A 13,594-nucleotide genomic window follows, 5' to 3' on the forward strand; every position below is an offset into this window, starting at 1 on the left:
CATGAAAAATGTTGATTGTCACACATTACAAATTGGTTAGGGTAAAATAAAGCAAATTCCCAAACAGAAGATAGCTAACATGAACATGATGTCAGACTGAATAATCAAGTGAAAATGAAATTGAAGTTCAGTATAATTATCAGACTTGTTTCTTTTTGGATCTTTATGTTGCAAATGAAAAAAATACCATAAAAGAAAAAAAATTAAGAAAGTAAGACATACTGAAAGACACTAGTCACAGTCACAGAGGGTTAGGTTTGGAAAAAGTCATACGGTTCCCACCAGGGGGCACGCTGATTCAGTGAGATTGAAGGTTTGGTTTTGGCCGTCCTGATATATCTTGGCCTGGTCTGTGTCAGTCCGCTGTAGAGGTTCCCTGGGGAAGGAACGTTCTCTGAGTCTTCATTTCACGCTTCATTTGCCATCACACTCTCCCAAAACACTAACTGTGCATCAGAGTCTGAGTGTGTGTATGTGTGCTCGGGGTCGTTCTTTCTGTTCATATATGTACTCTTTGACTCGCTCTTTCTATTACACATGCACACACACACACACACACACACACACACACACACACACACACACACACACACACACACACACACACACACACACACACACACACACACATATCCATACACAAACACAAGACACGCACACAGAACACACTAATGCCTTAAAGGTAAATGATAGTGAATGAGACACCAGCTTATATCTGCTGGAGTCAGTGGGTGCTGTATTGTTATCCAAGGGCAAGCAGAGCATAAGGCAGAAGGGGAATGGACCAGAGCTCTCATGCACAGTGATATGAATGGATGAAAGGTTTAAACACACACTGCACAAACACACACGCACACACTAACCTGTAACTGTTGTTTTGCGTCTAGAGTCCATGCAAATACCTCTTTCCTCTCTCTCAAGTGTGTCCAGTGTATGAATATGGCTAGGAAACATGCAGAAAATGTGTGTGTGTCGTGTGAGAAGGGGGAGTAGTTACTGGAGACATTGTAGCTCATAAAGCATCTGCAGTTTTGATATAAACTTTCTCTACAGCTACAGGGTGGAGGAATTTACAGCATGGCATTGCCTTTTATTTTCATTTTGCAAAACTTTTATTTTTGCAATATATAAATAAAAATGGGAGTTGTGACTTTCCTGTTTATGTATGTATGGATTTACGTAAAACAATATGGTCTCAAAATTGGCATTATACACTCCCAGGGGAAACATAACATTTACTAGTTCATTCAGAGTCATCCAAGATTGTTTCTCCACTTGGCGATTGAAATTCGCAGCCATCAGAAAGTGAATTGGCTTTTGGAGCTGAGCTGGTGATAAAACATCAGGTCTGAGACACAGGTCCAAAGATACAAAAAAAAACACACACACACACACACACACACACACACACACACACACACACACACACACACCTGAAAGCAAACAAATCCAGTCCTGACATGTAATACTTTTTAAACACAGCGAGGCATTGATTTGCGTCACCAGCAGCAGTGTGAATGGATAGGCACTATCATTACACACAAACACACCATGGTAGGTTGATATGGATAGATGGTCTTTCTCGGACTGGTGAGATTGGTTCCATCTGACGTGGAGAGGGTTGCAGGGTCACATCCCTCCCATTAGCTCTCTCTCTGTCCAGTGACACTTTATTCACCTGAATGTATGTCTGCGATGGATGGAGCTAATCTGAGCAACAGAGAGATGGTGGGGCAAGTATAGGTAGGAGAGCGAGGGATGGATGGATGGACAGATGGATAGATAGATGTAAGCTATTAAGTTACAAGAAATAGGTGGAGCTCATTTTAATACTCTACTGTATATACTAGTGGGTAGCTTGCGAAATTCCCTTCGAGGATCAATAAGGTCGTATTTTAACCTACACTAACTGTCAAAAGTTTTAGAACATCCACCCATTTTTCCAAGGGGGTTAAGAAATTGGCTAATTTACTTTTGTTGATCGCTTACAAAACCTGTCTGTACAAAGGCAATGTTGGAACAAACTGGTACTATATCCTTTGATACATTATGATGGTCATACTGTAATGCAGGAAGTAGCAATGTTCTCAGATAATGTGTTAGCTGCTGTCTGTTATTTTCTATACACAACAGTCACAGCATACGACTTTTACACAAACAAACAGGCCTGAACCAGTACCTCCATTTCTGCTCTCTACAGAGAAAGAACATGCATGTGAGTGAAGGGCAAAGAGAGAGGGCAGGGGACAATACAAATATACAAAGCGATACATAGCGATAGATAGACAGGGAGCGAAAGACTGACAGACGGCTTATCAATCAAAGACCAAAGCATAGTGTTAATCCTCTAGCCAACACAGACAGAAGACGAGCCAGGTGAGGAGGGAAGAGACAGGAAAGGAGAGGAAGGGAGATAGGAGAAGACAGGACAGGAAAGCCAAGAAAAGAAGGACAGAGAGGAGACGGTGAATGTGGCCCATTGAAGGACAATCATTGTCTAACAACATAAAGAATTACCTCTCTCTCTGTCCCTTATGCCTACACGCGCATACACACACACACACACACACACACACACACACACACACACACACACGCACACACAGATGAACAAACCGACCTGTGAGGGAACACTGATTGAATCTTCAGTGGGATTAACAGGGATTTAGCCCAGTGTAATGATATCTGAATGAGTTGATTAGCTATCTGATGACACATTGCTGTTTGACCTCTACAGCCCAATAACAGTTGGTAACTCATCACATTTTTTCAGGCTGCATTTCAACTAGGAGAGAAATAAACTAATATGCAACCTCCTTGAGGCAGCGACCGGTGTTTTTTTCTCAGCTAAATGAACCATGAAACTGTGTCACTGTGTGGGCAGCCACAACATGATCAGTTATGGTTAAAATTCAGTTTTCATGTGGTTTGTCCCTGTTAAGAGAGTGACAAATCTCACTAGTAGTGACAAAGTGCAACCATGAAGGCGGTGAAGGGCAAAGGTTTCCCAAGGAGACAACAATACAGGAACAAATATAGCTGCAAGCAGCGATTAAAGTCAACCGCACACACATGAAGAAATTATGATGATGTTGAAGGAAAAAAAGAAGCTAAGTTATGGGGGAAATAGCTGCCACTGGTGCTTGACCTCATAATATAGCAGAAGGAGGGGAAAACCTTTAAAGGAATAGTTTGACATTTTGGGAAATAGAATTATTTGCTTCCTTGCTAAGAGGTATTTCATATGATCAGTACCGCGGCTCTTTGAGGACGGATAGTTTAGCCAGCAATTTATTCATTTTGTTTAACATGTAGACTGGAAAAAGGTGAAAAAATGGTAAATGGTAAATGGACTGCACTTATAAGGCCTTTTCTAGTCATATCGACCACTCAAAGCGCTATACACTACTGCCACATTCACCCATTCACACACACACTCATACAGCCCTTTTCTATACATAGTGTGCTTTCTACACACACACTACTGCCACATTCACACAAACAGACACACATTCACACACAACAATGATACATCGGAGGCAATTTGGGGTTCAGTATCTTGCTCAAGGACACTTCGAGATGCGGACTGGAAGAGCCGGGGGTTCGAACCACCGACTTTCTGGTTAGTTGACGACCCGCTCTACCACTTGAACCACAAAATCTAGCCTGGCTCTGTCCAAAAGTAACAAAATCCACCTACGAGCACCTTTAAAGCTCAGTAAGTAATGTTATATCTTAGTTTAATCCTTACAAAAGTTTGGGTTTTTATTGGGTTTACTATTTCTTGGCTGGGCACAGGAACTTCTTAGAGTCTCTGCTGGTTGACTGGCAACTTCACGGTGATCTGAAGAAATTCAAAAAATGACAGTATTAAAGTATTCCTTTAATGGAAGAGGGGAAAATAGGCTATACTGATAATAAAACAACAAACCAAATCATAATGTTAAAGCAGTCCTTGGTACAAGAGATAAACATAACATAGTTAGGAAGTTAAAATATTTTTAGAAGGATAATTCGCTGGTAGCAACAGTTCTTGGTGTGTTTTGAACACCAGCTGTGATTCAAAAACATGGAGTGGGGTTGCTGTCAGGGTTCCTCTATCATCTCTGGGCAGATCTGTCCCAGCTGCTGTTATGAGTTGGATTTAGATTTCAGCTGCAGCTCCCATCTGTAACACAGAGGTTATGGGAAGACAGTGGAGACTAGAATTTGAGAGCACCTGGAACTCGGCCCTCTTTTCACATCTACCTACTCGTTGCCATTTGCTGCAAAAAGTAAAAGTGACTGGTGTGACAGCTGGTTTCAGGAAGTTACAAAAACACTTTCTAACTGTCCAAACAGCACTTCACTGTAAGTATTCTGCTATGGTTTTCCTAGATGTCTTTGCCTGGACGTCAGCTTCTGTGAGCTTGGTTTTGTTGACAACCATGGGACTACAGTTGTCAAATACAGTTCAAATTCTGATCAGTCTACATGTGCCTAAAGCTGATCCCTGTGTTTGGCTTGTCTTCCTGTGACATGTTTAAGCTACCGCAGAACCGAAGTCCACCATAAACATTGTGCCTCAACCGCTGTAGCAAAATAATTCATATGGTGAAGTAGCATCTAACAGATTCAGACTGTTATATCTTTGTTAACAGGGAGTAAAATAGTTCACTATGCTACGTCTGCTGTTCCAATAGGTCAAAAACATAAATATGAAAGTTCCCCTACTGGCTCAGCAGGCACTGGAGCTGGTCTATCGATCAGCTTACCAGAGCTGGTGGTGCAGTCCATTTCTCCAAGCTGACGTTTTAGCGTAGTTCTCATTTTTCAGAAAATATTTTAAGGAGTAATACATGTCAGATGAGTAGTGTAGATGGCTTCTATCAATGTGTTTTCCCCAACTTGTGGAAGGAACAGCTTCACCCTGGCTGTGATGGCACACTCAGCCACGTTGGACAATGAAGTCATGGGTCTGATCTGGTCATTTAGCAATAACTTCAGCAAAACAAAGTGTGCGTCAAATATGAACTGCTTGTCCACCAAATACCACTGTAAAAGTTACATTTGTCATTTATCAATGAGTGCAATGACACAGGTGAAAAGCAGTCCTTGAAAGACTGCATGTACTAGGCAGTGAGAGAAGCTGTAAAGTAGTTACTGTCTGCAGGCATTATGCAGCACAGATGCCATCTCCACCATCACTTAAATGTGACAGTGACAGAAACCCAAGGGCAGACAGGACCGAAATGAGCACCAAGACGACACTAGTTCATAGAGTGTACGCCCCTGGTGTAGCAGAAACTTTCCTGCAGAAGTTCGGCAAACTATAAACATGTAAACAAAATTGACTGAGGAGCCCCTCGTTGATTTTAGCTACCGGTGTATGCGCGCTCTGGAAACACACAGCCCGTGCAATGCTGCAGGTGCCAAATCCTCCATCAAAGGAAGATGAGTAATTTTATGCACACCATAATCAATTTCTTAATGATGGTTATTATATGATTGAGCTGTAGTCCTAAATTGCCTCTATCCATATCCGTGCCCATACTAAAAATTAGTAATGATTGTCATCAGCCTGTTTCAATCAGTCTTCTCATGTTTTTATTATAGTTTATTATGAATACTATATGCACTGCTGTCAGTATGCACCATCACTTTTATGAATGTGTGTTTACCAGCCAAACTGTAAAACTAGTATTCATAATATTTATCGTGTCAATTATATTAATCATATACTTATACTATTTAGTGTGTTCACTTGATTTAGGGCGGCCTTTCACTAGTTGGTGGTATTTATCAAACACCACTGATGTGCGGAACACAGTCAGACCTGTGAATGAATAAATATAAATTCTCCTGCATCAGTACATGTTGATAAATCCTAGGCTTTGATCAGAAATTGACACATTTGTGTGATCTTACTGACTCATGGTGGGAAACCAACCACACTCAGCAATGTTGGATGGTAGAATGAGCAGAGCTCTGGCGCACCCAGGTGGTGACTTCAAAAGACAGTCGTACCTGCAGGATTTGTGGGCTGCATGTTCAAACTGATTGAAAAAAAGGCTCATATACCACATGTCACTCCCTGTTTCCATTTTCTATTTCCATAGCCCTAAAAAAACAGATAAACTGATACCATTGCTTTCTTGGCTGGACACGCATCCAAAAATGTGTAAGCACACACACCTGCTTGCAGATGCACACAGACACACTCTGTTGGATCGTGTGCTTGGGTAGCAGAAAGCCCTGGCACCGTTCATTAATCACTATGTTGAGGTTTTGATGCCACAGCAGGAATGGAAATGCTGGTCTGACTCTCATATACATACTATACTACCTTCATCAGCTTCACCAAAGTCCAGAGCTGGCAGAAGTTACACTGAGACATGAGAAAGACTGGTCATTTGCACAGATGCTAATATGTTTATATTTCTGGAACTTGCCGCGCAGTGCAACAGTGTCGCTCATTTATGTATTTTTAATGGCTTTTGGAAAACAATGGGGGTCTTATGAGGAATAACATGTTTCATTGGATTTGTCGATAATAAGAAAATGATAGAGCCTTAACCAGCCTTATGCTTAAATTCTTACACTATTATCCTTTATTGGTAAGCTGACAGCTGACCTATTGCTTAAATTGTACCTTCCAGCAAAGACTATTGGGCAATGTGTATTCACAGGTCTGTGTAAACAAAACACCAGGAACGAATTAAATAATTATGATTTGGATTGGTGAGTCTGCCTCATCAACTCAACAGGTCAGGACTCATAGCTCAGTGGTTAGAGCTCTGGACTTACAAGGGTTGCAAGTCTGATTTTTTATTTCTCAGGGATTATCAAGTTTGTGAAAAAATAGCATGAAATATACCATGGAAATGATCCTGGATGCATTCCATGTGTGATTAATGAGAAATCCTTAATCTACCGATTGGAGAGCAAATCATATATCAAAGGCAGCTGTGGAATTAAAACCACGTGGAACCAATTCTAAATTTACATACATCACGTGAAATTAGGCCTGCTTGGTGAATCTTGGCTTATAAAAAGACAGTCTTGGCCTAGCTACATTTTCATAGTTTACATACTGTACATTCAGACTGCTGCATATACATAATATCCAAGATACATCTATGTACCGTAGCAGGTGTGGATGTTTCAGTTAAGGCTCTGATTATCAACAGAAGTGTATTAACAGGTTGTCATTTTAGCAAAATAGAAATGGAAACAGCCAAGTTCAGCCAACAATTTTGTCTATCTCCATTTTTAACTGAGAAAATGTATATTTACACAGAGAAGCAACGATGGAAAAGAGACACTGAAAATTCAAGTTAGCTTTAATAGGCACCCTATAAAAAATTAATTTACAGTCAATCTGAAATTGAAAAATTCCAAAAGCTTTGTAACATTTTTGTCTACAACTTTTCTCCACAGCATTTAGATTGAATTTCCACTGATTGGTATCCACATTGTTTGTGCAGATGAGAAAAGACACTCACGCCACTGGAAACAGATGTTCTACCACAAGGTGGCATCCAGCATCCGAGCCAGTAATGCTTATATTCAGTACTTGAGAAACAAGGGCCTGTTACGCAATGACTTCAAAGGTGTCAAACTTGCTTGAAGGTTTTGGGAACACTTAATGTGAAAATCGCATGCAGGACAATGGGAAATATATTTTAAAAAAGAAGCAAAAGAATTGCCTATTGCCGTCTTTTCAATTAACTTAAAAACTAAGAATTAAGTTTCCGTCTCTTTAAGAAATAAAACTTGTTTTGTCCAATTTATTGTCCATTTGTCCAATTGACTTCCAGCTATTCACAACACTGTCTGATAGAAACATATCACAAAAACAGAGCAATAAAGGAATCGCTCGAAGTTTTCTTGTTTTTTCTAAATGGAAAAAAAAAAAAAAAATCACATTTGTTCCATTTATTTAGTCAAACAGTAACAATTAGGACTCAGACTGCCTTCTTAATAACAGCAGTTTTTCAGTGGTCAGCCTGTGAGCAACAATCTTTTCAGTGGTGTTCACATATGTGTGGCCTCTCTGTGAGCTCTCAGTCTCCTGGCCTCCCCAACAGCTTCCTACACTGACATGAGATCAGTTCTGGTTTGAACCTGTTTCAGGTTTCCGGCCAGGCTCTGCTGTCAGGGTACGATGCAGGTTGCCTTTCGAAGGGCAAGGTAGCCCGTGACAACATCAGTGGGGAGGAGGCGGATGTAGGAGAACTCCTCGGAAGATGTGAAGCGTAGCTTTGTCTGAGGGTCTGTGTAGTTTGCCTGAGGAGAGACGAGAGTAGTCAGTGTGTGCTTTATACAAGACTTGGCTAAAGTAAGGCTCTTCCTTGTCCAATCACATTTTTAGCAAGCTAATTACTCACCGGGAGTCCAGAGATGTCCGAGTATTTCTTGGCTGGCTTTAAGGAGGGAGGGGCATCAATGTTGTAGTCTGTAAACATAGAAAGATCATGCACTGGAATACTTATTGAAACTGTAGCATTATGACCATTCCTTCTACACTGACACCGATTTATCCCGAAACATTTCACCACATTAACCTAAAAATGTATTTTAAAACTAACTAACTTTAACTAAGACAAACTAAATGTATTAGTTTCTTGGCTCCACTTTCATTAATTTTTTTTAATGTAAGGTTTGTTGCACACCTTAAAAAATGATTCATAAAACAAAATAATTAATTATTATTAGCCATTATTCTGCATTTCTATAAACATACATGTGGGAGAATTTTTAATATAGAAATAGGACCTAATTGTTTAGAGCTATAAAACATGTAACAGGTAAAATAAGATACAAACACTCACAGTTGGGATCATTGAGCTTCCAAGGTAAAGTCCGCTCCAAAGCCAGAATCTGTTTGAGATTCTTCCAGGTCCGGTTCTTTTTGCCCGCTGCTGCTCCACCAATCCCAGAATGCTGCCAAGATTGAGACAGAAAAAAAAAAAAAAAAAAGAGGACAGAAATTGATGAAGAAGCAACAGACAGTTAAACTTAGACCAAGATGGACACAGACACTCACCATAAATGTGGGGTCTTTGAATGGTGGAGGCTTTGCTGTGGTCTCTGTGGTGGCGGTTGGACCGCAGTCTACTGATCCCACTGCCTTCACCTCTGCCACCGTCTCTACTGCTGTTATCTGACGAAACATGAAAGACAGCAGCTCTTCAGAAAAGCAGTAGTCACATTTGATTTGAAACAAAGTCTAAAGTGGGCTATACACAGTGTAAAGATTAACTCTGTGATGTATATCCTATGGCATGAATGGTACTTCACAATCATATTTGTGAGTCGCAGATGAAACTATATATTTATAAGCATTTGAAAATTGTTCTATAAAAAACACATTTACAGCTCTGAACATGTCATTGTCTCCTTTTGCCCCAGGAATGAATACAACACACACTGTGGTGGTCCTATATACATAATTTGTATGTACTGCAGTTTTGTATACTTTGTATTTGTGTTATACTGCTTCTTTGGACTTACTGGCTCTGCATATTTGTCTTGTATTCCCTCATTTGATGTTATTTGTCCAGTCTAACAGTAGTTTTATATATCGCTAATGATGTTCTTCTAAGTTCTAGGCAATGCTCAGTAATTACAGTGGTCAATAACTCTAGATTCAAATATTATTTCCCTCTCCATGCAGACAGGAAGAGCGTAACCACTACTGTTCCTTATTTATAGCTCATACGATAATAATAGGCTATATTATGAATTTAAGCAATAGTGGACAAATTGGACAGTTGAGAATTTGTGGGAAAATACAGATTTCATTGAGAAAAAGGCTCATTACCATCTGTTCTGTTTACGAAAACTAAATTCCTTCAGTGTAGATCCTATCAGAAATGTATTTGAGGTTTCGTGTATGTATAACACATAAAGGGAAGTTGGATTTCATTTCTGAAGCAATGAGGCTTGTTAATAGCCAAGGTAAAACAGATGGTCTGGTTACTCTGTTTACACATTAAGAAATGCGTTTACGCCTATTTAATGTTTTTTTGTTTGTTTGATTTGTCTATTACACTAACATACTTTGTATTTTGGCTTTTGACGGTTGTTTAATTAATGCTTAAGTACGTGGTAGCGTGAAAGTGACAGTCAAAAAAAATTTGCAGTTGACTAGAAAAAGGGACCGGGTTAAAGAAACTTTAAAGCAAGCACAACAAGTTTAATGCAACCGTGTGTGTGTGTGTGTGTGTGTGTGTGTGTGTGTGTGTGTGATCTTTTGTTGTCGCGGTTTTCTTACACTCACTTGTGTCTGTGCTGTCGGTGTCGCTGTCAGCGGTGCCTTCTTCTTCTTGCTGCTGCTGCTCCCTGTAACCTGCTGAGAGGCTGAGACTGCCGGACTACCGGGACGTTTCTTCCCCCGGAGGGCGGCAGAGCCGGCGGCTGCCGGCTGAGCCCTGACGGTTATTGGGATCTGAGATGCCATGTGCAGCGACACCGCATCGAAGTCGTCGTGCTATACGATGTAAGTGCTCTTCTCACTCGACTCTCGGTGTTAGCCGTCCACCATCCGGCTTGTAAACATTGAGTCACCCGGATATGGAATCCATCCACTTCCGGTAAGGTAAACGTATGAAATAACTTCTAGAAATCGTCAAAAAAATTATGATCATATTTATATTTATATATAATATATAATATTTATATAATATATATAATATATTTATATATTTATATTATTACCTGTATTAAAAAATGTGTAATTACATGAATGAAAGCGGCTTTTATTGATTTGAATGTGAGTGTAGTAAAACTAAAAAATATATGTTTAGTTTGTGTGAGTGTGTTTAACTTTATTTATCATATTAGGATACCATATATATTTTAAGAATATAATAAAAACAAGAAAAAATAATATAGAAAAGTCTTGTCAGTCCTGTTTACACCTGGCAGCCAGGTTAACGCCTACACTTTCAAGAATTTAAGAGACACGTTGCAAGTTTTTATTTTTGCTTGACCAGTTATGTCTGTGGCATCCTTTTATTTTGTGCTCAAACACAACTGCTGCAATTGTTTACAGGTTTTCACAGTTTTGTGCCTCTAACAGCTTGGCTTCTTTTCCAAAAAGAAATGTTCATATTTTTGAAAAATGAGGACCATGTGGGCTCAGTAAGAGTGATTTTCTTTATTAAACTGAATAACCATATCCAAAACCTTAAATGAAAAAAACTCACTATATTTCTTCTGATTTATATTCCCTGAATCTGGTTTTGTTTATAAATTTTGCGTTGTGCAGTAAGCTATTTATCTTTGAATTATTTCTTGATGATGATGTACATGATCAACAGTGTTGATCTTTTGAAAGATGGAAGAATGATAATGTACACGCAGGTGGACTTGAATTTGTATCTTTTATACAATCAATTTAAGTGCACTTAAGGATGACAAATAAATGATGAAACAAGCAGAAACTAATAACTATAGTGAAACGTATTTATTGTTTAAATATTACATGCATTAATTCTATTTAGTAGTAGTATGCTACCTCGTACTATCCTCCCCTTTTATCTTCTACAGGGTCACGGAGGGGCTGGAGCCTATCCCAGCCTGCATTGGGGCGAGAGGCCGGGTACACCCTGGACAGGTCGCCAGTCTATCTCAGGTCTGATTCGCAGGGGCAATTTAGGAGCGATTTGGCCACTTAACCTAAAATGCATGTCTTTGGAGTGTGGGAGGAAACCGGAGCGCCCGGAGTAAACCCACGCAGACACGGAGAGAACATGCAAACTCTACACAGAGAAACAGTGCTAACCGCAGCACGGTGGTGCAGTGGTGAAGGTGAATCAGACTAAAACACATTTGGGAAACTTGTGTTGTGGAATTTGGAGTGACAGAAAATACCAGCAAATGTCCCATTTCCCTCACGCTGCAGTGTAGATAGCCACGTCTGCACCGCAGCATCTTTTCACCAGGCAGAGAGGAGGTTCACTAGGAGGAAGTATGGTGTACCGAGATTCACCATACTTCCTCCCAGTTCCCACCCACCCGACCTGTCTGCTACTGCACAGGTGCTCCATCCAGCTACCTCACTGATTTCCCTAATTTTCTGATATTTTCATGACTAATCATGACAAATTCCTCCACACAAATTTAAACGATTTACTGATTCCCCTTCACAATTCTCACCTCCACCACTCCTCCTTCATCTCCTCAGTCTGCCAGCTTTCCATTGACCCTGAAGCTGTACAGACAGGAGTATTCAGAATGGCCCCAGTTGCTCTCGACCTGAAGTTTCACGTAGTTGAAGACACCTTTTTTATCATCCCAAGAGATGAGAGAAAAGAGCAAAGAGTTAGTTAGGTGGTCAAAAAAGGAGTGACAGTAAAAAATGACAGGATGGACACCCAGGGATATAGTGAATGCAACTAGGAAGGCAAACTGTGACTCTTGTAATATATTAGCTTGTGGGTGAAATTTAAAAAATGCATGTGCTTGTGCTTAACTACATGGTGTAATACTAACAGTTATTTTGAAAGTCTGTAGTGGTTCCCCGTCTTGGTCATAAAGAAAAGTTCCTAGTTTGGTCCCTTCATCATCTAAATTCTCCATTGCCTGATAGGAAGATGGAGATAGATATCCAGTTGAACACCTTGATGTTCTCTATGTATGTGACGGTTATTTAATGAGTGGTACACAGGACGTCTGCAGTGTAACAATGATATATTTGTGACTTACGTGGACGGAAAATGTCTTTGGGACACTGGTAGTGGTGCCACTTGGGGACAAGTTCTTTGAAATGTGACCCGATGTCGCATGGCTGATTGTGACTGGATGGGAGAGGGTGATGAACAAATGTCCCTGCTCACCTGCAAATGCCCAGCAGTGACCTGGAAGCAGAGGTGAGTGTCCCTGAGGAAAGAAAGAGTGGAACGCAGAGGAGTTTAGGTGGTGTGTTGTATGTATAAAAAAGAACAGGCAGTAAAAAAAAAAAAATCACAACTATAATATCGATAGTCACACTGTATAGCAATGTATTTTGTGTGTGTAGTTCCTAGCTGAATAACAGTCCTCGGGTTTACAGGTGGTTGCCTTATAGGTATTCCAAAAAGCGTCAGGCTTGCTTCTTGTGCCTGGTACGGTTTTGACGACAGATGGGGTACAACTTTTGCTCCTGCACACACACACACACACACACACACACACACACACACACACACACACACACACACACACACACACACACACACACACACACACAAAGAAAGTGAGAAAGCAGTCTCAAATCCAAAAAGTACATGTGTGAATTACAGCCTGACAGATGAAGGTAATGAAGGTGATTTAGATGTCTCACCTAGCGACTCCAGAGCTAAGTTGGGCAAAATGTCTGCTACCGGAAGCACCGAGTTCATTTCTTTCTTTAAACTCTGCAGCTCGTCCTGCAGCTGTCTCAGGCGCTTCTCCAACTCTTTGCATCCTGCAGGTGGTTCCTGTAAGTGAGAAGAGATTAACATTGAATGTTGACAGCTTTGGGATATTGACATGCTTCCATCAATGTGTGTTTCACATGTAGGTGAGAAAATCTTTGGACTCTGATTGTGTTTATATGCTTCTGTGGGTCATACCATAGTCTGGATGA

General features: G+C 40.4%; 1 protein-coding gene across 2 annotated transcripts; it reads right to left on the reverse strand.

The window, feature by feature from the left end:
• Positions 1–7,304: 7,304 nt before the first annotated feature.
• ino80c (INO80 complex subunit C) lies at positions 7,305–10,574 on the reverse strand. Of its 2 annotated transcripts, none has more exons than XM_040116848.1 (5): positions 10,259–10,574; positions 9,029–9,145; positions 8,814–8,925; positions 8,370–8,437; positions 7,305–8,268 (listed from the first exon to the last, which is right to left on the reverse strand). In XM_040116848.1, the coding sequence occupies exons 1-5, from the start codon at positions 10,442–10,444 to the stop codon at positions 8,137–8,139; spliced, it is 615 nt and encodes a 204-aa protein (XP_039972782.1). In that variant the 5' UTR covers positions 10,445–10,574; the 3' UTR covers positions 7,305–8,136. The 2 variants fall into 2 exon arrangements, with proteins under 2 accessions (XP_039972782.1, XP_039972783.1); XM_040116849.1 differs by having other exon boundaries at positions 10,265–10,572.
• Between the last annotated feature and the right edge of the window lie 3,020 nt (positions 10,575–13,594).

Source organism: Xiphias gladius, chromosome 22, assembly GCF_016859285.1.
Source record: "Xiphias gladius isolate SHS-SW01 ecotype Sanya breed wild chromosome 22, ASM1685928v1, whole genome shotgun sequence".
In the NCBI taxonomy this organism is placed as follows: domain Eukaryota; kingdom Metazoa; phylum Chordata; class Actinopteri; order Istiophoriformes; family Xiphiidae; genus Xiphias; species Xiphias gladius.